Below are 26550 nucleotides of genomic sequence, written 5' to 3' on the forward strand. Positions count from 1 at the left end.
AGTCATGGGAAGGACAAGAGCAAAGAGGGAAAAAAGTAGAACCAGTGATGGACTCCAGCTGACCTGCATCTTCTCTGGACAGCCATCTGTGCATTTCCTTTTCCAAGTCCATCATCAGTGACAGGGCATTTGTGGCTTGAAATTAGCCATGGTAGAAGTATTTATACCACAGATATCAGTAAACACTACAACTTAGTGCATTCTACTTTTCCAGAGAGCCATTTTAGTTGCACACTATGGGATGATCCAGAATTTAGAGTATGGATTATAGTTAACTGAGTAGAGACTTTGGAGAAGATACTGAGATTTGTTTGGGAACTGTGGAGTTTGAAATAACTGCTGGGAACAGTTCTGACATGACAAATACCATCTAGAAAAGGCATTCACTATCCTTTTAGTAAAATCTATAAAAACGGTTTTCAATGAACCCATCACATTGCTTCAGAGTTGAAAGGAAAATATGAAGCCCTTCTAAAGACACGTGTTTTGCATTATAAGTCTCATGTTATTGCAGAAACACTGAAAACACAATTTTTTTTTCATTAAAATTCTTTACAGTAATTGTAAAGTTCCTTCTGAGTCAGAAAAAGTTAAGCCATGAAACAAAATTTAATTCAGCTGAGAGTTTGTATTAGTATGAGCTCCTGTCCTGTATTGACAGGAGGATGTATCAGGAATAATTGTGTGCTATCACACTCGACTGAAAGCAGAGTGAGGCTATGGTACTTTACACATCTCATCTCTGCTTGAACTCTTAGGTGGGAGATCTTTTCCTTTCATTTAGAGATGTTCCTAAGAATATTGAAACAACTATTTTTTCAGCAGAAATGTGTGGAATAAATTATGAAGCATCAGTGGAGTACAGTACATAGAGTGGCATTTAACATGGAAAGATGTGCATGATGTATTTATTCAGTGAAAATCTGTCTTATAAAACAGTATTGCCAAACAAAAAAAAAACAGTACTGCTGTGATCAGATCCTAAGTTTTCACCCCAAAGTGTTATACCCATGCATTAAAAGGCTGGAGGAGTAAAATATTTAAAAGGGCTATTTTTGCTAGGTGGGATTACAGATTGCTGTTTGTCTTATTGTTCCTGTTGTGTACCTATTTTTTTGGGCAGAATTACTACAGCTAAGAAAAAAGTCTTAAATAAGAAATGAGACACTACCGCAATGCTCAGCTGAGCACAGTGTTACAAGTAACGTGACATTTTAAAAATTTTTACAGGGTGTCCCTGGAGCAAAGGGAGAACGAGGAGAACGAGTAAGTATTGTCTGGCTCTGTTTACTGGATCCTTCTCTGGATAAGCATCCTCAAAGATTATGGGCATTTACTACCCTGTTTTTTCAGTGCTTTTATATCATTCCCTCTTTCTTTCCCAGCTTAATATTTTCAAGGAAGAAACCCTGTGGACTAGAAGTCAGGTGGCCTAGTTTCTAGTTGTATATCTGGTGCTATCCACCTAAATGACCTTGGGCCCATTTCTTTAAGGATAAGATTTGGAGACTCAAACTCATCTGACTCACAAAGTGGATTTGATGAGGAAATTATATAAAGGATGTGAAAGGGCTTCAGAAAAATGAAAGTTCTATACAAAAGCCAAAGTCCCCCAAACTTAAATTGGTTTACTTCAGGGGTCTTCTCTCTCCTTTCAGAAATAGTGCAGCTGCTAATCTGATTATGCTATGGGCAACAGTAGAAAAAGCATTGGCCTTGGAATCCAAAGACCCCGGTCCCAGCTCATCTAATTCCCTCTGTGAAACTTTGGGCAAGTTATTTGTCTCCGTTCAGCTGTGAAGTAGATTTACCATCTTTCCTCTGAGCTGTTATTGGTATTAAATGAGCCACTGCTAGAGAAAGTGTGGTATTTTATAAGCTCTAAGGAGCTATAAACAAAACATTAAATATATAGAGATTTATTTCAAACCTATACATTTGTTTTTTTTTAGGAGCTGGGACTAGAAATACTTACTTGCACTTTTCACTTTAATAAAGGCTCTCTGGAACCTTTAACCAAGAGTGTGAAATTTCTTAGTGCTTCTCTGCAGGCGCTATGTTGGTCAGTCCCACCTGCTATGTCACCCCTGATAGGGATGATGGGTCAAGGCAGAGCCACATTCTAGCAGTCCTGGTCGGGGGCTGTGGCTGGAAGTCAAGAGTTTGCTTTGCTTCATCCCCGCCCCATCCCCTGCAGGGTGACCTGCAGTCTCAAGCCATGGTGAGGACAGTGGCACGGCAGGTGTGCGAACAGCTCATCCAGAGTAAGTGTTCTCACAGCGAGGATGCTGGTGTCTATTTCCCTTACACGTGTGGGTTGACCTTTCTCCTGAGCGTAATGACTAAGCAAAACTCTAAAGCGTCGTCTTGCTGCAGACACATAAGTTTTACAGATGTTCCTCATTGTTCCCTGTGAGAGAACATCACAGAGGACCCTAGAATCCTCCATCCATAGCACGTGGTCGAGTTCCTCTGTGTCACCAGCCCAGGAACTGTCTGTTTTGCCTTTGTAGATTTAATTGGACCACTCAGATCAAATCCACTAGTCCTTCCTCATCTCTCCAAATGGATAGTTTTGTTTTTAACTTTTTATTTCTCTAGTGCTCAGCATTTGAAAGCTGCCAGGCTACATCATCAGAAACTACTTCCAAAAGATGATTCATGGTGTTTATTTCCACTAACTCGCTAGATTTAAATCAGTACCTCCTTACAAATTTCACATGTTATCTTTCCCATAGCCTGTGGGGAAAAACCCTGATTCCATAGGCTTTATGATGAATGCACACACACACTCACACACACACACACACACAGAACGCATACTAGGACAGCCTGGATGTGACATTTGATTTGATACTTGGACTTCGTACCAAAAATCACACCAGGAAACATTTAATATGACATATATCCCTTTCTAGTTTCCCTAATTTATACCTGAACCTTCCCTCAGCACAGTATTTTGATCACTGAGTCCTGCCTGTTTGTTTATTTACTCACCCATTTTGCATTCCGCCCCCGCCCCGCTCACCGACGATGGACTTTGTTTTCATGATCTCTCCAGATTGTCCCTTCTCTGTGCCAGTAATCTTCTTCTGTTCCAGAAACATCTCAGGCCAAGAAGAGATGAAATATTCCTCTCAAACTCACCCGGTTCTGGCCTAACCCTGCGGTCAAGGCCCCCATCCGACTGTGCCCTCTGCTTCCAGGGTCAATATGACCTTATTGGCTTTGGGGTTATTTTACTTTAGCCGAGGGAAGTTTGGAAGTTATACCCGGGGAGGCCTGCAAGTCTCTAAGAATGCCGGTTGGCCTGGTGAAGAATTCCACCTGCAGTTCAGAGAGAAACACAAAGCTTATCCCAGAGGAGGCGTGGACTGAGGGTCTGTGTGGGCTAAGAAAGGTTTTCAGTGAAAACAAGCATCTCAGGGCAAACCGAGCACGAAGCTACTGTCTTCAGACTTAATAGTAACACTTCCTACATCTTGCTTTCGTTTATATCACATTGCCCAGCAGTATGGGTGTTTGTGAGTGTGTGTCTTTAGGTGCGTGTGAGATAGAGAGAATTCACTCATTAAATGAAAGTATCCAAATGTAATGCTAAAATAGGATCTTTAAAAACATAAACTATAAAAGGTAAATTGAACATTAGTCACTTTTGAGTAGAATACTTGCAAGGCTAACTGGTTATTTTGTAGGTGTCTCATTTTGAGGATAAATGTAAATGAGTAGTTAATTATTTTAAGGAAACCTGAGGGTTAAATCCTAATATGACTCATTGCCCACAAATATGAGGAAGATTTCACAATATTTAATGTCTTATTCCACTGCAGAATAAAATTTTGCATAAGTGTATCATTATGAAAAACATGCTCTAAAAATTGAGGGTTCAAAATTGAATATTTCCCCTTGGGATTTCTCAAATTCTTGTGAATGATTTGTAGGAAGGAATTAGACAAGAAAGCGGAGACAAGTCTGTAAAATAGTGAGGTCCTGCCTGTTGATGCAATTGTGAGGGAAAGCAACAGGAGAGCTGCTATCCAAACTTTATAAGTGATACCCAACCTACTCAGAGGCTGTATTTCTGACATCTCAACCATTTTCCCAAACTCTACTTCACGTTTCTCTGGCTCCTTATTTTATACCTTAGATTCCCGTTCAGAATTTGATTTGTGGCTTAACATCTACTTCCTAACCAACTCAATGATCTGGTTTTTAGCCCACAACCGATCAGAATAATTATGCTAGCAAGGGTTACAGGGGAGATCTGCAAGGCCAACATGAAGACATCTGGAGAAGTGATAACAGTCAGCCAGGGATGAAGCCTAAAAAGCAGATGCAGAAATGTCTTACCCTGCCCAGACAATAATGGACATGCGCAGTCATAGCGCTTGGATCATCAGAAGGCCATGCCTCGTTGCAGTCACAGTCAGATCCTGAAGGAAAGAATGTGTCAAATGTATCTTTAAAATAATTCCTTTTAAAAACATGACTACTTTTTTATTTAGGCTTGAATGTTTGACAAGGGAAAATGAAAAGTCATCTAGAAAATGCACTTATGTGGGAAAATCTCATTCTCTGATGCTAGAAAAATGAGGCATATGGTATCAAGTATTTTATAAATCTTTACTTATACTTATTAAACTGATTATTTCAGATATAACTGAGTTAAGGAGTTAGAGGAGAGGGAGCCAGCTTCTTTTTTTAAAAGCTAGTGGGAGTTTCTGCAGCTTTTAAGTGAGACCCAAGGAAAGGTTGCTGCAGAAAGGCTTGGCAGTGGAGGGATGAGTTGAGACAGACCAGTTGCTTGGGGATTTGTGAGCAAGAGGGTGGAGCAGTCTTTGCGGGTTGGATAAAAACACAAATAACTTGGAGGGAACTTTCTGAGAAAAAGGCAGCTGAAGAAAGGTTTCGGGGTCAGATAAATGTTGGGGATAAAGATAAAATTTATGACTTCTACTCCGTTGACGTTTATTGAGATGCTGATGTGAGAGAGGGAATTACAGATACACGAGGTAGGACTTGAATGGAACCCAAACGTTAATATTACCCAAACTAAAAGATAAAATTTTTTAAGTTGGAAATCAGCATATTTCAGAGGGGTGCTATTTTTCTTGGTGGGTGTTTAACAGAATCTTTAGAAGCCTTAATGAATAATGCTCCTGTCCTCCCTTCCTTTGTTGTGACACTCCACTCCACTGAAGAATGTCTTTGTGCTATCTGGTCTCAGGTCACATGGCCAGGTACACGGCCATTCTCAACCAGATTCCCAGCCACTCGTCATCAATCCGGACCATCCAGGGGCCTCCTGGAGAGCCTGGGAGACCAGGTTCTCCTGGAACCCCTGGTGAACAAGGACCTCCAGGTACACCAGGCTTCCCAGGAAATGCAGGCGAGCCAGGGGCCCCAGGAGAACGAGGTAAGCTGGACCACTCCCTCTCGGGAACTCCTCTAGAAGGGTGCGACGAAGCAGACTACAGCAGTGTCTATACGATGATAAAACCTGAAATAATGGACCTGAATTGATTCTGCCCTATCTCTCCTTCAGCCCCTTGTTTGTTTGTCCTAGAGATTGACAAAATCAAGCAATCTACAAAGTATTTATCAAGAGCCACATCTGCTTATGTGAAAGAGGAAAGTTAGGGTCCCTAATTCATCAATAAGAGGACTTACAGTGAATGAGAGAAAGGAGCCCTCTCTAGCTGAATGAGTTAAGAAAAGGTGCCCTTTACAGGTAGAAGAATTAGAAAATAACATCCCCCTCTGGGCAGATGCAGCATCAGACACGTGGCTTGCAAACAGGCAGCCTAACCCTTGTTTCTGGTGTGTGTGTGTGTGTGTGTGTGTGTGTGTGTGTGTGTACAGTGCACAGACTGGGCAACAGTCAGTGGCAGTCCTAAGAAGAGACGTGTCATATCGACATATGGTCCAAATATGTGTATGTAGACTGTGCCAGCTCTAAACTTCAAAATAAAGTACTGTTCGTAGAACATTTCCTAAAATATGAGGCAACACTCTATTTAATAGTTTCACATGCCTGTGTTTGTCTTTCCTACTAAAGCTTCTTTAAAATAGAGATCTTACTTAGCCTCTTCTTCTACCCACTACAGATCTTAGAAATTCTGTGTATATACAATAAGACCCCTTTGATTGAATTTTACCCAGTTTCTATAATTGGCCAAGGTCTTCCACTCCAGAAGCAGATAAAAGAGATGTGGAAAATTGGGATTTGTATATTAACTACAAAGAAAGTGATAGGAAAAGGAGACAACTGAACAAAAGTATTTTCTGGGCACAATTTTTAGAATGTTGATCTGGGAAAGCTAGCTATTATCTATCTGCTTAATGAGTCATACTACTTTTCTTTTTTTGCATGGGCAGGCACCGGGAAACGAACCCGGGTCTCTGGCATGGCAGGCTAAACTCTGCCACTGAGCCACTGTGGCCCGCCTGAGTCATATTACTTTTTGAGATGGGCGGGATATTTCTCCTTTACAAAGTTTGGGCTATAAAGTACAGATTGCAAAGCTAGTGTTTCATATTCCTTCTCGATCCATGCCAATAGGCCATGTGCTTTTTTCACCTCTGCATTTCTGTACACACTGACCTTCCCTGTTTGAAATGTCCTTTCCTTCCTGTCTTACATGCATTTTAATCTTCTCTCAAAGCCCATTTTAACCCCAGTCTCATTCCTGAAATTTTGTTGCTCACCCGAGAATACAAATGTCTCCAGCCCCTTGACATTGGATGCATTTACTGCCTGCCACACGCCTTTTAGTACTCATCACATGTTAGCAGGATTGCCAAGAGTCTGAATCGCTTTGCGCTGTGCTTTACATATAATGAGTACTTACTAACTAGTTATTCTCTGATGGTGACCCACCTCTGGTTTTCATTTCTGAAGGATGTGCCCTGTGCCAGGGTGCTGGATCAGGCATAGAGAAGGGTTTATTTCCTTAGCAGTACACTGAACATCTGGCAGCCGGGAAGGAGGCCAGTCTTCACCTATCTTCTCTTCCCACCCTCTCATTTTATATGAAAGGAAGCACATGCTGATACTGAGGCCCAGAGAAGCTCGAAGTTAGACAACATCAGACCTGGAACGAAGATCCAGCAACTGTTCTTTCTGCTGAATAAAATATGATTATCATTATGCTTTATAAAAAATACAGAAAAGATGCTAAAAAGCAACAAATAAAAATAAGCAAGAGGGCAGGCAATGGTTGCTCAGTGGCAGAATTCTCTCCTGCCATGCCAAAGACCCGGGTTCATTTCCCAGTGCCTGCCCATGCAAAAAAATAAATAAATAAAATAAACAAGAATTATTACTAGGCAGTGAATTTAAACAAATTAATTTTTAATGAAGATTAAAAGAAAAATGGCTATTGAGTACTCTGGCATAACACTTAAATGAACCCACTTTCTGCAGAGGCTTCACAAGCCTCATATGACTCTTCTTAAAAAAAATAATAAAACCTGTGACCGCATTGACTTTGGTTAACTTTGCATCCATGATTCTCCATCTGATTTCTCTATTGTAGTAATTGTTCAGGCTTCTTTGAACATGATCCACAGTAGGAAATACATTTTATAGCATGACCCAGTACGCATATGCATATACATGTGTGCACATCACTTAGGTGAGGCAAAAGAAATAATACTTTCCCTTAACATCATTTTCTGTTGCTCTTTGTTAAAAATTGAGGAACAACCTATTAAACTGACTTCATGACCTCAGTTTGCAATATACCATTTCAGGGCGTGCAAGGGTAGTTCAGTGACAGAATTCTCGCCTGCCACGGGGAGACCTGGGTTCAATTCCTGGTCTATGCACTTCCCAAAACACAAACAAACAAGCAAAAACAAACAAACAAAAATTCAACAAATGGTGCTGCAAAAAGGGGTTACTCACATGGAAAAAGAATGAAATATGATCCTCGCTATACAGCATACAAAAAGAAAAAAAATTTCTAATGGCAAATAATGCAAAATCTTTAATTAACCCCTTTGTTACCAGAGAGATAGCAATGAAGATGCATTTTTAGAGCGTGGGAAATAATTACAAATATTCCCTCTGAAGTTGCTAAGTATTTCTGGGTCTGGGACTGCTGGCTGCACATGCTCTAGCCCCTGTCTTCTTGAATAAACTTTGTCTAGCATCTCCATATTAGCAGTGTGATGTACATGACTTTTTGTGATGTTTCTCTCATTACCTAATTGAAGATTATATTTTTGCTCCATTTGGTGTCTGCTTTCTTTCCTCATTAACCCTTTGTCTCCTTTAACTTAAACCAAGTCTTTTTCATATGTTTGTAACAGTCATCTTTTAGCTATCATCTCACATGGATTGTAATTATATAGAAAATCTCTTAGAATTTGAGGATTTAAAGCAATCCTAGAGCTCTTGAGGTTTCAGTCTTCCATCTAAGGCTTGGACCCCAACTTAGATACGTCTAACTGTTGACTCCCAGAGGTGAAGGGGTTCTGTCATCATAGCATCGTGCTTATGTTACATTGTTAGGTTATATCGCTTTTTTTTTTTTTTCTGGGTGGGGGATCATTTACTCTACGCTGTCAGTTTATGGCAAAGAAAAAAGCTGTTCTTGAATGAGCTATTATTTGGTGACCTCTCCCCCATTAAATCCTGCAACTGTCTGCTGGCTGCTCACTATTCCAAAATTCAGAAAAGAGGATCAGCTCTAGCATTCTTCCTCTGTTCCTTTTGCTGTGACTGTGAAGTGCTGCCTATTCTGACCTTAATTCGCTCCCCAGTCATGGCCTTGTGTGATTCCATCTAGATCCCCTTAGTAAGAGACCCATTTCCAATTCTGATTTCTGTGTATCATTCCAGGATGACTAATCTTTTTATTTCCTTACTCCATTCAAATCTTCACTGTCTACACTAGTATCTTGAATTATATATTAACCCAGTTAGCAGCAAATTTGTTGGTTCATAGTTGACAAGATTAAATTTCCTTGTTCAATTAAAAAAGAACTGGGGAATTTGCCTGATTTCAGTCTTCAGGCAACTCCTTCCAGTTCCGTGCTTATCTGAAAATTATTGGATCAGAGGAACCATCCTACTAAAATTTCCATGTTTAAGTTATATATCCATAACAGCTGGAGTTCATATCTGGTATTTTTTGTACAATAAATCAACAAATATTTTGAATGCAGGGTTTATGTAAGGCTTTTGGCCTGGCTGTGTGTGAGATAATCCTGTTATTTATGACTTTCACTTATTAGCCACCAAATGCATCTGCAAATTATTATGCTCGATCCTATACACGCACCATCTCATTGGGATAAAATAGGAGGTGTGGTTTGGATAGGAAAGGGATATGAACACATTACTGAATGTACAAGCTGGCAACTGTTAAATGCTGATTGATTGATGTAGAAAGTAAATTATGTTGGAATATAGAGGAAGACCTCACTTTGGTCTTTGATAAGAAAGAGTGCAAGTGTTTATTAAGTCACTACTATGTATCAGTTGCTAAACATGTTATTTAATGCTCCTAAAAATCTTGCAAGATCAGTATTAGTTCCATTTTTTTTTTTTTGGTAAGGAAACTAAAGCTCAGCGAAATTGTCACTTGCCCAAGTTTACACAGATGAACAATAAGAGGATCAGAATTCAAATCCAGATCTGTATGATACCCAAATATCTGTGTTTGTCCCACTCTACCTTGTTGCCTTGGATTGTTTGCTAGGAATAGGCACAGAGGGGAGGCCAGGAAGGAGCGGGATCTGGCAAACCCTGTTCCATGATGACTCCAAATAGATTTATAGCATGTGAACTGCTGTATTGGCCAGAATTCCTGGGTGTACTCTGGTTGTATTATTCGCAGGCTCCTTGTGCACTATGTTTTGTTTTATTTGGCTAGGTTTGGGACATCCATGTCACAGCAGATTATCAGCTTTGATATAAAGCTGGGTATCTCATTAAGTAAATTTGAGTGTGATAACAACATTTTCTCATGCCTATACATTTTGGCACCTGACAATTCTAGAATATTAGCATGTACCCCAGAATTAATAGTCCAGGTGGGGGAATTACCTATAGGGAAACTGCTCACGGATCTGGCCATTTAGGGTGCAGACAGAAGTTATACATACCTTACAGTATCTCACCGGGAGGCAGATAAGTTCTAGTACAGCCCAACATCTCACCTGGGACAGAAACCCAAAACAATACAATTCAGTCCTGTTTTATTTCTGATGTTTAGAAGGAAAATCATTTTCACCTCCAAGATTGGCGTATAATAGTGGGTAAACAGATATTAATCTAAAAATTATATGAATAGTTTAATATCAGTTGTGTTAAAAGCTATGAAAAAATACAGTATACTATGTATGCACAGAAGAAGAGAATCTGACTTAGTCTAGAGAGTCAGTGACATTTTAGCCAAGATCTGAAAATTGAGAAGGAGTTTGGCATATCACTAAGAGGGTGAGAGTAGGGCATTCTAGACAGAGCAAGTAACACCATGTACAAAGGTCCTGGTGTGAGAAGGTGTTTCAAGCCTTTAAAGCAGCAATTTTCAAGACTGGCAGAGACATATCACCCTCATTTTTTTTTTTTACCACCCTCTTTTTATAACAAATAATTTGTGACACTTCTTTTTCTGTCCTAAAATGAAATTCATAGATAATAAATATAGCCTATCTTCACACATAGTTTTTAAATAAACAAGAGCTAAATGGAATGCCCTCTTGTTTTAATATAAATGAGAGCTAAAAGAAAAGGAATTAATAGTCAAATAATTTTTATTCAAATGTGCAAATTCTCACAAAAAACACTAAAAATATGATGAAGTCAATATGTAAGAATCACTGAGAATGCAACATGTTCAAATGCAGACTGATGTAGTTGAGCTTCATTCTACAAGGGATATTGTCATCAGTGATGTAATTTGCCAAAATCGAGCCATTTTTGATTAGGGTCAGAAGAACATATGCTTTCTTTCATTTGCATGGGAGTTGTACTTCTAGAAAATTCCCTATATATTAAAACTTTACAGAGCTGGATTTCTAGTGTGAATGAAATTCTGTTCTAGGCTGAGATAAGCAGGTGGAAATCCAGCAGGGCTTAGGACAATTCCTTGTTTTCCAGGACAGTTGGCATCCCTGGTCCTGCCCGCTACGTGCCAGGACACTCCCTAATCATTTCAGCAACCAAAAATCCCCCTACAGATATCTAGAACACCTCCTAGGCACAGTAATGTCCCTATTGAGAGCCACTGCTTTGAACAGCAGGAAAAAAGAGCATAGGAAGAATGCCGAAGAGAACCACAAGCTGGAGGAGAGAGGGGTAGGCAGAGGCCTTGTGATGCATGACTTTGTGGGTTAGGATTTGAGCTTAAACCTAAGAGCAGTGAAAACTGAGGACAATTTTGACCTCAGGATGTCATTATAAAGACCTATGTCAGTCTGCACAGTCTCTATTGGGGTAACAGTGAAGATCTCTTCAGATAGCAGATATGTGATTGGTATTATGCAAATGTAAATACCTTTTCCGTGTTTTAGTTTTCCATGTCCTTCTTTTCACTTCTAAGGCCTTCTCTAGGGGAATCTTAAAATACTGGTTACCCTCTCCCATCCACCGGTGGTGACAACGTCCTTCCCCACACTAGTGGCTGGAAAAGGTTGAGTGGAAATGACTGTGAATTAACCTTCTGAAGGATTTCCCTACTGATTTCTGTACATTTCATTCTATATTATAAATGTGGGATCTTTCAAACATTTTGGATGCTAGCAGCTCTAGTTACTTCAATATTATCACCAAGGACCAAAGACTAATTTTAATGTTGGCATGATATATTCTGGTCAGAAGAAAATATGTTTTTCTTTAAGAGCTTGGTACAAAGTCAGTCTCCCCTCTTTGCTACCCAGATTCCAGGTGCCCAATTTAAAACCCTTGCCCTTTAACTACATATCTGCACCTGGGAAGAGGGAACCCTCAAAGGACTGCAGCGGGTTGATATGTATGGATGCGTTGTCTGCCTCATCGTCTTTCTTCCTCTCTCCTGCCTTTTCAACTTCTAACCCCTCCTTCACTCACCTCCCCTCTGCTCCACTTCTTCCTTTCTCTCACTGCCCAAATTTAAGTTTGTCTCATTTAAAAGTCTGTGGTCAAAAGACCAAAGAACCTCCTGGCTCAATTGCCTTGTCTCTTAGTAACTGATTAAAAGAAACCTGAGATGCTGAATATGCCGTCTTAATCTTGATCCAGTTCGTGGGTTTCTGGCCTCTGGCTGGCCCGATGTGATGGTTCAACATGTTCCTCTATGTGGCCCTTGCCCAGTGTTTATTGGTGGGTTGAGATCTGCAGGGCTCCTGTATGCCTCGATTAATCCAGGTACAGGGGGACCTGTCGGTTAAACGGTGCAGGGTCCTTCTTTAAGAAAAGAAGTACAGAATTAAAAACACAAAATTAGGTGGCAGGATATAGAAAGAGGCCTGTGCAAGTGAGGGACCACATCCAAATGCCTTGGCAAGCAAAACTGGTCATGACCTGGCCGAGACTAGCCTCACACTTTCCTGCTTTCCACCCTCAGCCTCCCAGCGTCAGAACAAACCACTTCTGGTCCCCAAGGCACGCTCTGTTCTCTCTTGATCCAAGCCTTTGCCCACGGACTTCCCTCTGCTCGCATGCCTGACTGCCTCTTCTCTTTGTGGCTAATGCCTGCCCTTTAAGAGTTAACTTCAGGGGGTTGGTTGGATTGGAAATTGTTCTGAGATTCCCCACAGATGCCTCAATTTTGTGCTGTCTGTCATGTTCTGTCATAGCTGTTCTTACACTGCATTGTAACTATTGGTTTGTTCGTCTATTTTCTTTACTGTCCAGTGACCCACTCCAAGGTAGGAAGTGCGTTTTTGCTTTGGGATTCTCAGTACCTGGTCTTGGGACTGGTCTAGTCTGCTTGCTCTCGGATCCCAAACCTGGACTCACCCAGTTACAGGGATCTAAGTTTGAAGGCTCCTATGCCCTCTGCTTCCTGAACAGATTCAGCCCGTGGCGGGTAGGGGTGGGCACTGGAAAAGAATGGAGGGTAGGAAGAGGGGAGAAGCCAAGGTATTTGTCTCCTTATTTCATCCTGTCTCCTCTGGTAACTCTGGTTGTAGCGGCAACCCCTCTATGGCTCCAGCATCCACTGGATAACTTCTCTTCTGCTTCTAGATCCTTCTGGTTCTAATCACATCATTTCTTCCCACTGTACCTATACTCCTGAGGGTGACAGTGGCTTCCTTCTGTTGCTAATTTATGATCTGCCTCATCATCTTTTACTTCTCAGCCCTTGCATCAGCTGTAAAACCAAGGTCCCATATTAAATTTCCTCTGCCTGAAATATCCGGAGTAGTTTATCTTTCCCTGGCTGAGCCCTGTATTACAGGCATAGTGGATGCCCAATTGTTATAGGAAAGAAGGCAATAGGAAGAAAAACCCTTAGCAATTGTCTGCAAAGTCTTGTTTTGTTTTTTACTTTTAAAACAACCATCTATTTCCAACTTTGGCTACCTAAGCCCAAGGCATGGATTTCCATTTGCTGGTACTAGACCCACAGGCCCACCATACAGAAGCTGCAGAGCCTGGCAGAGTATACACATTGCTTGTTGAATTGAGTTCAATTAACATACCACCCTGTGGCTGCCCGTTACCTTGTACCTAGAAGGCAGTCAAGCAAGTTGAATGAAAAACAGATCTTAGTTGCAATTCATCGCCAGCATTTCCCAGGAAACCGACAATACAATAACACAGCTGAAGACTTCCCTTGCAGTCTCTGTGACTTTTTGGTAAGATTTTGATGAAAGCATTACCTAGGCTTGTGTTTCCGCCCGGGCATGGATCCTGGGAGTTCCTCAGAATGTCTTAGATCAAGGAGTGACCCGGCTCCATGGAGTAGCATTAGAGTCCGGCCAGCAATGCTGACTGTGGTGAAGGAGCCGTAGACAGGAATAAAGTATCCCCGCTTAGAGGCTCACAGTGAGGAATAAAGAAAATAGGAAACAGACAGCCACCATTGTTGGTGGACACAAACAATGCGAGCAGGATAAATCCTTTTAAACATCAACCCCGTTGATATGAGCCAGTGTGCAAACCAAGGGAAGGGAGCTGAGGACATGTGACGATGTCCGCAGGGCTGACTGCTCAGTGCGAAAGAATGTGAGAGACCCTGCAGGATAATTTTGCAGGCAGGTTAGGGCATCAGTGACTATAGCAAACAAGGCAAAATAAATAAATAAAAACAGTTTAGGATGGAGAGGCAGGGAGCGCAGAGGTTTAAGTATATGGCTTCAGTGCCAACCTGCTCAGGTTCAAACCTTGGCTCTGCTATTTACTCATGTGGGACAAGTTACTTAACCTCACTCTATAACAGACCTCTCTTAGGATTCGTAGAGGTACCTGCCTCCTCAGTACTTGCAAAGACTAGGTGAGCTTCTAGCCATTAAGTATCTGGCATTTAAACCTAGTGAGGTAATAGTAGGCATAGCTGATGTGCTACAAGACGCACTTGAGGTATGTCCTTTGTCAAAGTCTGCAATCTGATTTGGACTTTCATTCATTCATCGATTTGTTTGACAGGCATTTCTTGAGTTCTTTTTTTTTTTTTTTTTTTTTTTTTTTTTTTTTTTTTAAAGGAAAGACAGAGAGAAGGAAGGAAGGATAGAAGGAAGAAAGGGAAACATTTTTAAACATTTTCTTGTTTTATTGTATTCTGTTTCTCCGTTTTTTGTTACATGGGCTGGGGCCGGGAATCGAACCGAGGTCCTCCGGCATAGCAGGCAAGCACTTTGCCCGCTGAGCCACCGCGGCCTGCCCATTTCTTGAGTTCTTAATATGCTCCTGGCACTGGGAAAATCACTGAAGAACTAAAACAGACATACCCCTGCCTTTGTGGCCCAGAAAAAGAAACTATTGGCTGGTCAGTGTTAGATCAGCAGTGAAGCTTACGCAAGTTTGTACAACTACGTAGGCTTGGAAGGACTGTCTTCTGTTCTTTGAGCTGAGTGCTCCATTTGATACTTCTCACTGACAGCTTTATTTATATCTAACTTATTCCCATCCTATCTCTCACTGGACTGTATATTCCTAGGAAAGTGGATCTCAAGCTTTGACCATCATAGATTAAAAACTGTTCCCAAGCTGAGCTGATTCCCTACAGGCTCCCGATAGGATGCAAAAAATTTGTATCTACTTGAGACTGACTAACACACTGCCCACTTTCTGTTCCAACCTTTGTTTCCTGCTGCCTCTGGCCTCTTTGTAGTCCTTACATTGCTCAGCACAGCAGCTTTCACATGGTCCAATTCGGTATGTGTGGTGGGAAACAAAGACAAAGCTTTGGAGCTGCACCTGATTCAGATGTCAGCTCCATCTCTCACTAGATGCATGATAGTTGGGCAAAGTATGGAATCTGAGACGTGATTTCTTGATCTGTCAAACAGGAGCAATATTTTCCCTACCTTCGTTGTGAGGATAAAATTATATAGACCTCACCTTCGGTCCTCACAAAAAGGATTTATGAAAACCAAAGATTTGTTTTATTTTCATAAGCAGAATTGAGAAAAAATGTCTTATTTTCAGAAGCACTTCATTAAAGGCTTAGGTTTCAACAGATGTTCAGATAATCACTGAAGAACTAGTTCCTACTAGTGAAAAATCTGGGAAATAAAATACTTAGAAATACTTTATTGACATGAATTTTGCTAGTGAATGCAAATACATTGCTTCAAATAAGGTCATGTATGAATGAACTTGAAAGGAATTTATAATTATATTTTGCATACATGCAAATCAGTTCCAAAGTTCTTAAAAATAATTTGGGGACTCCCTGAAGTTTTATTTAGTACTTTCCTGACTTTTATCTTCATTCTGTTTCTAAAGGTACATTGGCTAGCCCATGTTTAGTTATCAAATTTCTAATCAGTGGATCCTGATCAATAGTTTTTGTTCTGAATTATCTTAGTTATTTTAGACACTGCTTCCATTTGGTTTTTAATTATTAATTTAATTATAAATTGAATATGGTTTGTTGGTTGTTGCTTTTTAAATGATTGTTATTTTTACTATGTCCCATCTTAACATTTTGGGTTATAAATAAAATAATATACATAGTGTACTATTTATGTAAAGAAAAAGAGTTTTATGAAGGAAAGCATCAAGAAGCCCTTATTATGGGTGGTGTTTTACCTGTAGAGAAGACTTTATGCTCAGGTTCCACTGCCCTCTGGCCTCTCATGGAAAGTTAAGAATGATATTTTAGGACACCTGGATTTTCCCCCTTTTAATCAGGTTTATCAAAAATACACCCAATCTGTTGAACTGTGTTCCAGTAACCTTGATTCTTGAAGAAGACTGTATAACTATATAGCTTTTACAGCATGACTGTGTGATTGTGAACACCTTGTGGCTGAGGCTCCTTTTATCCAGAGTATGGACAGATGAGTTAAAAAAAAAAAAGAGGGATAAAAATAAATAGGGGGAGAGAAGGGGTAAAAATTGAGTAACTTTAAATACTCTAGGCTGTGGGCCAATGAAAGGGACGGGTAAGGGGTATGCGATGTATGAGTTTTTTTTTTTTTCTTTTTATTTCTTTATCTGGAGTGATGCAAATAATCACAGAATGATCATGGTGAAGCATAAACAACTATATGATGATATTGTGAGCCATTGATTGTATAATATGGTTAGACTGCATATGGGTGGATATTTCTCAATAAAAGTACATCCAGATCTATTTTTAGAGGTCTTACATCTCTAGGCTTACCCTCGAATTCCAACCTTCATCTTAGGTACTTAAATACTGGTTTTTAACTTGATTTTTCCATTCATTCTGAAAAAAAAATCTGTAACAGAATTCCATTGACACAGCCATGAATATGCCTTCAGTCTGAGAACAGGAGCACAGGAACAAATATTTATTACTATATTAATAGCTTACATATAGTTTAGAACATATAATAACTTAAAGGATAATACAATCTAAAATATCCTATTGATATAAATTGTATCTTTAAAATTTTTCTCTTCTTTCCTCCTTAGATATTTTGAAGAGGCTGGAATATTTTTATTAGAACCTAACTCTCTAACCTTGACTTTTCCCTCTACATAACTAGAAAATTTAAACAACCAGATTCTGTACTGCCCCCTCCAATCTTTTCCATTCTGCTCTCTTTATGAATAAACAAAAGTTAAGTAAAGAAATGATTACCAGGGGGGTGATTCCAGAATATACATTCCTGGAAGTGGTGTTCAGCCTGAAGTCCTGCATCGCTGCTGGTGGAGACTCACACCCAGGTTGTAGGGTCCTTGGTCCTGTGTGGTCCTGAGGGCCTCTGGGACCACACAGTTAATCATGAGCAGCCTGGTTTAGTCACCAGGGTATTTTATTGTGTAATAACTGTTTAAAAATTAGTGGTTCCCAATAGGGAAAGTGACTCCAATCCTAGCTGGAGAGAAGACATTTTCCATTAAATTTGCAGACCCACGCTAAGGCACAAGCATCAGCAAGTGAGGCTTTGATCAGCTAAATAGCACTGACTCCCAGCTACTTAACTGGAACCCAATAAATAGAATTTCTCATGCTAAGTCTCTGTACCCTGGTTTTCTATATTAACCCCTTGGTGAACAATTGAGCGTTAAATGTCAAGTCCTCTGAGTTAGTCACATGCTTTAACACAAAAGGGATGATTCTATTTTTACTTTTGAGAACTCCCTGTCTTCAGTTCCTAGAAGAAGAGTAGAGCCCTAAACAGGCAGTCATGGGCACCCCTGTGCCTTCTAGTCGTGGTACTGGCCATTGGTGAGCTCATATAGTAGTACCATGTCCACGGAGATAGGCATGGGTGTTTGGAAGCATAGCAGTGGGCAGGCCAGCCTGGAGGTCCTCTATCCTTGTAGCCCTCGCCAATTCATACGTAATTTCTCAGTAGCTGTAATTAAACAGAGATACAGTTCTGTGTTCTATTTTAAAGCATTGTTGCACATGAAAAATGAAGAGACCTGCTATTATGTGAGTCATGGTAACCCAGGCCCCAGGCTGATACAATTCTGTCTCAGAGTGAATGGGTCCCCAAATAGCATGCTCCCACCTGTCAAGTCATCTTGTGATAGGACCTGTTTGGACAATGAGGTGTCAGAGTATGCGTTCCTTTGTTTTTTTGGCCCATGGAAATGTATAGTTTGCTAATAGCACTGTAAATTACTTGGAATAAGAGGTCTGCTCAATGGAAAAGAAACATGAATAGGTTTGAATTTTTATGGGACTGAATCAGCCAAATCAAACACAGGCTTTCCTGAAGCATCCAAGTTTTTAATGGAAACTCATGCTCTTCAGAACATTGCTGCCTAATTATAATTCATGCCTTTTGCAGATACATTACAGGGTGGACCAAAAGGAAAATGTTAGACGTGTTCACTTGTGATTTCTATTGTGTTACGCGTGGAGTGCCAACTGCATACGTTGAACAGCCTGGTGCATGCAAAGACACAAGCTGTAACCTGGCAGGCTGAACGACTTCAGTAGAAAAGAGAAAGGAAAACTTGCAATATAGCAAGTACAGATTACATTCTCAATTATACAACCAGTCTTCTACACATGATTTTGCATAATCCACCAGTGTCTGAATTTAATTTAAAAGTCCCATGGTAACCATAACCCTACACCAACCCACTTCATTGTCTTCATAAGAGGGGGACTCTTGAACCAAGAAAAATGGCACTATTCAAATTTCATTCTAAAGGTAGCTTCACTATTACTCTCTTAAACAGGTCTAACCGGTGTCAAGGGAGAAAAAGGAAACCCAGGGGTTGGAACCCAAGGTCCAAGAGGTCCCCCTGGACCAGCAGGTAAATTATCCTACCTTACAAAAGAACTGTAAGATGTAAATCCTAAATCTTTACATTTGCTGACATTTCAGGTAAGAAAAATGGCCATATTTTTGCATCTTCTGGAATGATCGTTTTTTTTCTCATTCATTTTGTTGGGAAGCCAATTTGTTAGTAACAATCCTCTCAAAATACAACTCAAAAGGTTGCAGCACACCCCGGGGTCTTATTCATTGTATGATTTAGGATCAGATGGGCAATGCTCTAGTAAGATATCAGTCTAGACTTCTTAGTGAGTTGATGCAATGAAGGTTTATTTGGCACTCACGTGGAGGTGGTGTGGGTAAAGCAGCTCTCCTCCATTTTGGAACATGTGGCCTCTAAGAGGAAGGTGAAAGAGGCACATCAATTCTTCACTTCCTCAACCCCTACTGATGTACATCGCTTCCACTCACATTTCTCTGGCTGGAACTAGTTACACAGCCCCAACTGCACTACAGAGAGGTTGGGAAATCTAGGGGACACATGGACATTTGGTAACACAAATAGTTCTTGCCCAGTGGTCTTACTGAGTGAGTTCTGTATAAGTTTGGGGCTTTTTGGTTTTACTTTATTATGCTTTCAGAATGGTCTCCAAATGATCAGACTTGTCACTCGAATTGTTAAGTTTGCAATTCTGTTATTTGATCTACAATTCCAACCTTAGCCTCACTGAATCAAATGTTTCCCACACTTTTTTTCCCAACTTACTAAAAGTTTTGGGAACTATTTCTTAAAGAAGATACTCCTAGTGCAATAAACTGGGGAGATTCATTTTTGAATGCAAATGCTCTTGTTATTAGAGAAAAAAGGAACTGATCTGACATCATGTATTAAGTAGAATAGGTAGTTGGTGAGTGTTGTTTGAGTGGAAGTGAATGTTCCTGAAAGTCACAAAACTACTCAAATATAAGATGATACTTGCTTCTACTTTTCATTTGTGCTTTCACTGAAGAATTTCATTCTAGTTGAAGAACAGTCTTTTAAATGCTGTTGGAATTCAAGCCTGAAAAGAGGCAAGCCTACAAACCCAAACAACCCAACCTGACAAACTTCTTACATTTTAATTCCCTTCCCATATTCACTCAATCTAGTTTCTCAATTGTTGTATCTGACAATAATAAGCTCGCCTAAAATTTTTTTGCATTAGTATATGGGATCTGATTTTAGACCTTTTGTTTTCTCCTCCAGGATAATTTCTTTTAGATTCAGACTAAGTATTTTAATTATGTGGGTCCATAAGCCAGTGCTGATTTGTATGACTATTCTAACTAGATTATGAGGGTGAGGTTTGGCTTTGTGCGTGAGTGTTTGTGTCTGTGTGTCCATGCATTGGATTCATAAGGAACTCACAAAAGCTCCAGAAAGAAAACTAGGGTGAGAATAACAGCCTTGTTTCCCTTTGATATTTAAGAGATAATAGAAAAGAATACATTTTACTTTCCAGTTTCATGAACTAATTAAAAGCATTGATTTCCAAGGTGTGTATGATTGCAGGATGAGCCTCTGCCAGGAATTCTGGTTGAGGAAAAAGAGTTCAATGAATAGAGAAAGGCAGGTCATTTTAATTATTAAGTTGGGCAAGTAAATTTTACTCTTAGTTATTAGTTTAGTTGCAGTGAAAGACCAACTGTTTTCATCTGTGGGTGCTTCTTAGGACCTTCAGGGGAGAGTCGGCCTGGCAGCCCTGGGCCCCCTGGCTCTCCTGGACCAAGGGGTCCTCCAGGGCACCTGGGGGTGCCTGGACCACAAGGACCCACTGGCCAGCCCGGATACTGTGATCCCTCTTCATGTTCTACTTTCGTGGGAGGTGAGTACCTGCCTTCTCGTGAGCTTTGAGAGCTGTTTTACTATGGTTAGTACCATAGTGGGAAGAGGGTGCTATGAAAAGAAGATGGGTATGGAAAAGAAGCAGAGCTTGAATTCCTTGCCACCTTAAATTATTCATATGCATCTTCTATAACGTCCAAATTACTACAGAGGCTTTCCCTTCAAACAGTCTCACAAGAAATTCTAAATAACAGCATGTATATGTGTCCCTTGATTAAAAATGATACTCCTGGGCCTCTGACCTTACATTTGATCATTGGGAGACACGGTTGAGCAATCTATGGGAACCCATTCTGTTACTGCTGTGGTGTGGCCATTATTTCCCATTAATTTTGCTCTTGTTTGGGGGAGACCTCAAACCTAGCTGTTCCCCCATGGGGGGGAGGGCCCTTAGATTCTTTTGGGTGACATCCTGCCTACCGCATGCATTTTAGGTGATGGAGAATAGTTTTAAGAAGAAATGAGAGGGGCCATGCTGTCCTTGCCTCATCACTAACTTCTTCTGGACTGAAATTCAAAATGATCATGCTTCCTAAAAATATCTGCAGTCTGCATGCTGTTACAAGGCTGGCATGCTGTGCATTGGGACATTTTCTGACATCATCACTCTTGGAAGCATCAAGAGAGAGGCTCAGAGACTGCTATGGGGCAATGAACTAATTAGAATTTAAATTTTCTGCTTCAGGAGAAATATTACCTTAGTTGGTAGAGGAACTGGTCAAAGTTTTGCTGACATGTTTTTCTCTGTTCATCTTTTCCCTCCCTGTTCTCTCAACTCCCCTTGTCCTGTGATAAGAGCTGATCCCTTACAATGATTACCAGCAGTGAAGTGGAGACCCTCCACTCTGATACTGTTGGCCTGGGTATTTGGCTATGGATACAGAACTGTCGTGTTGACCACCACCACCAAGCCCCTGCCCCTAACGCTGGGCACTCCACTTCCCCGCCTCACTTGCTTCCCTGCCTGCCCACTTTCACAGCTCTTGCCCTCCCCGCTCCAACCAGGGTGATAATATTGGCACTTAACCAAATGGGATGTGTCAGTTGTAATGGCAACTGACTATCCAGTCTGCATATTGGTATACGGTTGTGTACCAAGAATTTATTCCAAACTCCCCCATCTGAAGGCTCAATAATAAAGTTACTTAAACATGACTTTTCTTCTTTCTCGTGCCCGCACATGGCTGATGGGCCCACTCTTTCCTGAGCACCCCACACTCGTTCCTCCCCGAGCACCCCCCTTCCCCACACTCTCCCGGTGATGGACTTCTAACATCAGACCTGTTTATAAAGGTTCTTTTTCTTTCATAATTCTGCTGAGTTTTCAGGTTGTTTTGTAAATAAAAGATATACTATTTAATCAGTTCGCTGTGATTCTAGTTTTCTAACAATTTCTGCAGCATAGCTGTCCCTGCCACCTTCTACTAACAGTCTGAAAGCACGAGGAAGGCGGAAGCGGCGGCGTGGTGGGTTAGGTAATGGCTTTCTACCCCAGCAGGATATCTCCGTCTCTAAGGACGCATAAGAGGGGAAAATGCCAATTTGCAGTTCCTGGGTCCCATCAAGTCCCCACCCCCACTCTTCCTCTCTAGCTCCCCGTCCTGATCAGCCGGAATTCACCCCTGTCCGAGATGAGCTGGAAGCAATGGAACTGTGGGGCCCTGGGAACTGATGGCCTTAGGAGAAATTTGAAGATCGTCTACAAGAACTCTTGGAATTGAAGCATTCAAGATGAATGTAGTTGTGTGGTTTGTATGCTACCTTTGGGGCCTCACTTAGGAGCCCAGATCTCTTCCTTGGAAATGCTTATAATATGGTAACTGTTAAAAAAAATTTCCCCTTAATCAATGACAACACAGAATTTATTTCCCTTTGCTGTTTTAATGGCATGCCAGAGAAGAGGGATTGGAAATAAAAAAATTGAACCCTGAAATCTTTTTTCTGTTCAGTGAAGTCAAGACTTAAAGTGCAGCATCATAGATAGGATTGTATATGGGGGGAATCAGGTCTCAGTGGAAAAGAGAGTCAGAGGGATTCAAAGATTATGCCTGGCCCCTGTGGGAATGAACTTGCTGAGAAAAAGGGATGTTATTGCAGAAACTACCTCTTGCTTAACCATCTGTCCAACTCTGAAATCTCTTGGTAACTGGTTTCACCCATATCCAAGAATAAGCATCACAATATAACCTCTGTGATTGGTGATTTAAAAAATAGGTTTGGTTTTTAAGTGCTTTGGGCTCTTGCAAAATAGTGGCTTTCCACAGGCTTCTGATGCAAAAAGAGATAAAGTTTTGAAGACCATTTTATCCTGGGGAATGTTCTAGGGCTTGCCTGTTCTTATCTACATGGATTATTTGTTCATGCAGATAAGTTATTGCAAGCCTGTCTCCATTCTGTTTCAAATGCAAATAAAACTTTAAAACAACATATTGGATTCTTTTTACTGTATTTCTAAATGTCACCTTAAACCTGAGTAGACTTGGCTGAGACCCAATCAGAAAAGCAAACTGACTTCTTTTAGGCAAACATTCAAAGGATGCTTAACAAAAAAAGCAGTTTGCTTGGGCCTAAGAGCCTGGAAGAATTTTAACATTTCTTTATATCCTACCAGTGCAAACACATGACTGTTGCTGAAAAAAATGTTTACTGATGGCTGCCCAAACAGTCCATCTGTCAGGGATATGGAGGAAAGCCAGAGAAATTCTGACCGCAGAAAGGAAGTGACATAGGACTGGAGCAGCTAGACTCTTATTCCTAAACTGTAATTTATCTTTTGCTCACAAAGGTAAAATCTAGACATTTGATAAAGCTTTGGACTCTACTATTTATTTGCTGAAAATAGAAATGAAAGTAAACCATAAACTTAGAATATGCTACTTTTCCTCTGTCACATCTCCCCAGTAATAGCTAATTAAAAGAAAAACAAAATAGCGATGGGATCATTTACAACCAGAAGCTGGATTCTTCCCAGATCAGAACAGGATAATTAGAAGGATGGTGTCTGTCTGATAAGGATGTTCTCTGACCCACTGACCTCCAGAGGCCTTCTGACTTTTTTCGTTCCCTCCACATAAATCCCTATCTGAAAGATTCAAATAGTACATTCTACCTGTGTGCCTTTGGACTTCCAGTCAAATGGTTTTTTGGTGCCTTTACAAGAAATAAGAGAAGACAGTGAGCAGACAACCAGCTACATTCCCTCTTGGTTATGGCTTACAATTCTCCATGTAGAAAGCACAGGAGGAGAGCAGGCAGAAGGCTGACCAAGGTGGCCTGACCTGGGAGTCACCTCGGAGAACTCCTGTCCCTTAAATGACCAGGTGTGAGGCTGGTGACGCCATGACCAAATGTTTGATATTTCTGTCTAGGACATTTAGGGAGTATGGAGAAGGATATTCTGCATGTTTTCATGTTTGGCCCTTGAAAACACACACTTTACCACCTTGTCACTCAAAAGACCTTCAAAATTTGTTGTAAATGGTGAGATATAAACTGCTTGAGGTGCTAATCTATTGACATCTTAAGTTGTGCAAATACACTTGGCTTTGATTTTACTTGGTGATCAACATGTGTTTATTTAAACTACAGAACGGTTATACTAGTTTGGAATGTGTCATCACCTGGACCCAGAACATCAGACTTTTCTTAAGTGAAATGTTCCAAATAAAAGGTGTAACTCAGACTCAGGATTTTTGTGTTTACAATATGTTACCTTGTAATAAAAGCTGGTTTTGAATTGCAGTTTTAGTGGCTTAGCTATTTGGGCAGGGAATATTATCTTAATTTACGTAATACAAATGATATCAATTTATAGTATACACTGTTTCTGCAAATAGTAAAGCACTATTCCATTTAAAATACATAACTTCAGAATTTTCATCAATTTTCTTAGAAACTCAATTTCTTTTGGGAACAGACATTCTAGGGTAGTAGAAAGGAAAATAAGGCTTTTCAGTCAAAAGTTCTCATTTAATTCCAGAACAACCCTCCCTCCCTTCTTTTTTTCACCTCCCCTGATCCCTGTCCTTTCAGAGTCCATATTGTGTGCTTGCTGTGTTCTAGGAACTGTTATAGTTCTGCGGCTAAAATCTTGACCAAGAGAGATGTCGTTTCTGTTCTCGTGGAGCTGCTTCTCTAGTGCTAGAGCAAGACAGGAGACTACAGAACCAATAAGCAATATTAATACAAATTGTGATGAATAATGTCAGAGACGCAGAAAAAGGTGCTGAGATGGGGAATAATGACAGGGCTGTAAAGGTGCACCTGCTTCAAGTAGGGCCGACAGAGATGGCCTGTCTCTGAGGGGATGGCATTTAAGTTGGGACTTGGAGAGGAGGAACCGTGTGGGAGAAGAATTCCAAGCCCAGGCTTGTCATGTACAAAGGCCCTTTGTTGGGAAGATGCCTGCCTTGTTCAGGCAAGGCCAGTGTGGCCAGAGAGTAAGGGCAGAGTGAACAAGATAAGGCTGAAGATAAAAGCCATCGAGGCTGTGTGCACAGAGTTAGTCATTTGCATTTTATTTTTAATTCAGTGAGAAACAATTGAGGGCTTTTCAGCAGAGGAATGACAGGATCTGGTGTATATTATAAGTTAGTGAGGGGAAAATCGCTCATCCTTTGAGCCACCTTGATGAACTTTTGTTCTGAAGCTGTCACTGAGCACTTACTAAAGGCCAGGCCTACTCCAAGTGCTTAACGTTGTACTGGCTAGGCTGGTACAGGCTGTGCTATAGTAACAATAATCCCTAACATCTCAGGAGTTTAGAGAATATAAATCTGTTTCTCACTCACACAAGTGAACAGGGCAGTTGTCCTCCGTGGAGGGCTGAATGAAGCTAGTGGAATTGACAGGACCTTGTTGAACAAGGAACTGGAACGAGACTAGCCCAAGTTTCTAGCAAAGACTGGTAGGTAGATGGAAATTCCTTTATCGCTCTGCTGAATTACAGATTTAGGTCCAGGAAGCTCACAAGTTTAATTTAGGAGCTAGAAAGTGTGAGATGTTATGTAGACAAGTCAGAGCTCAGGAGAGAAATCACGACTAGAGGTATAAATTTGGAAGCCATCAACATGCAGAGAGAATTTTAAGGTCACAGGAATAAATGTGATCATGTAGGGAGTGTTTCACCTTCTGCTATCTCTTTTTCTTCTTCTTTTTTTTTTCAGATGGATAGGAACTGGGAATCAAACCCAGATCTCCGGCATGGCAGGCGAGAATTCACCTGCTGAGCCATCATGCCCCCCCCTTTTTATTTTTGCTTATAACAAATTCTATTTTCCTTTTTGATTAACTATGTTTAGCTGTATCTCTCAACCAAACATTCTCCAAACCACTAATTATAAAATCCCTAATTCATGCTCTTTCATGTTTCTATACCTTTGGCATACTTTTGCTTCCACGCGGGAAACCCTTCTTCTCTGGTCTACCCCTGGTTAAGTCACCTACTTGAACTCATACTCAACCTTCAAGACTCAACTTAGGTTCCTGTGGGAAGCCATCCTTGGGCCCCATCACGACTTTCTGGACAACCATGACACCAAAATCCCCTTTTCTAGTTAATTCTCTGCTCTGTGCTCCCATACTAGCTGTGTGCATTCTGTAAGTGGTCTCAGAATGCCCACAGTGTGCTGACACTTAGCTGCTCAATAAACGTTTGTAGACTACTATGAAGAAGTATGGTATCCTAGCATGAGTTTTATTTTTATTCTGAGCCAAATCATACATCCCAAGGCAGACAATTTTGGGCACAGGACCGATGCCTAGAAGCAAATGATCAGCTTCTATAGGAGCCTACAAATTCCAATCTATTAGGTGTTCCAGAATGTGATAGAGGTGTTTAAATCTTTTCAGCC

At 40.7% G+C, this 26550-nt stretch overlaps 1 protein-coding gene across 5 annotated transcripts in view; it reads left to right on the forward strand.

Annotated features, from left to right (window-relative positions):
• The window catches only part of COL14A1 (collagen type XIV alpha 1 chain), a 219066-nt gene extending 193140 nt beyond the window's left edge, over positions 1–25926 (forward strand). The window contains exons 43-49 of one of the 5 annotated variants that reach the window (XM_077167558.1): positions 1231–1266; positions 2198–2264; positions 5228–5416; positions 18773–18850; positions 20526–20678; positions 21495–21561; positions 22291–22380. In XM_077167558.1, the coding sequence (XP_077023673.1) occupies positions 1231–1266; positions 2198–2264; positions 5228–5416; positions 18773–18850; positions 20526–20678; positions 21495–21526 (555 nt within the window). In that variant the 3' untranslated portion in view covers positions 21527–21561; positions 22291–22380. Of the gene's footprint in view, positions 1–1230; positions 1267–2197; positions 2265–5227; positions 5417–18772; positions 18851–20525; positions 20679–21132; positions 21471–21494; positions 22062–22290 lie in introns of those variants that run through there. The other 4 variants (XM_077167556.1, XM_077167557.1, XM_077167559.1 and 1 more) reach the window with 4 other exon arrangements.
• The last annotated feature ends 624 nt before the right edge of the window (positions 25927–26550 follow it).

This window comes from Tamandua tetradactyla, chromosome 6 (assembly GCF_023851605.1).
Source record: "Tamandua tetradactyla isolate mTamTet1 chromosome 6, mTamTet1.pri, whole genome shotgun sequence".
In the NCBI taxonomy this organism is placed as follows: domain Eukaryota; kingdom Metazoa; phylum Chordata; class Mammalia; order Pilosa; family Myrmecophagidae; genus Tamandua; species Tamandua tetradactyla.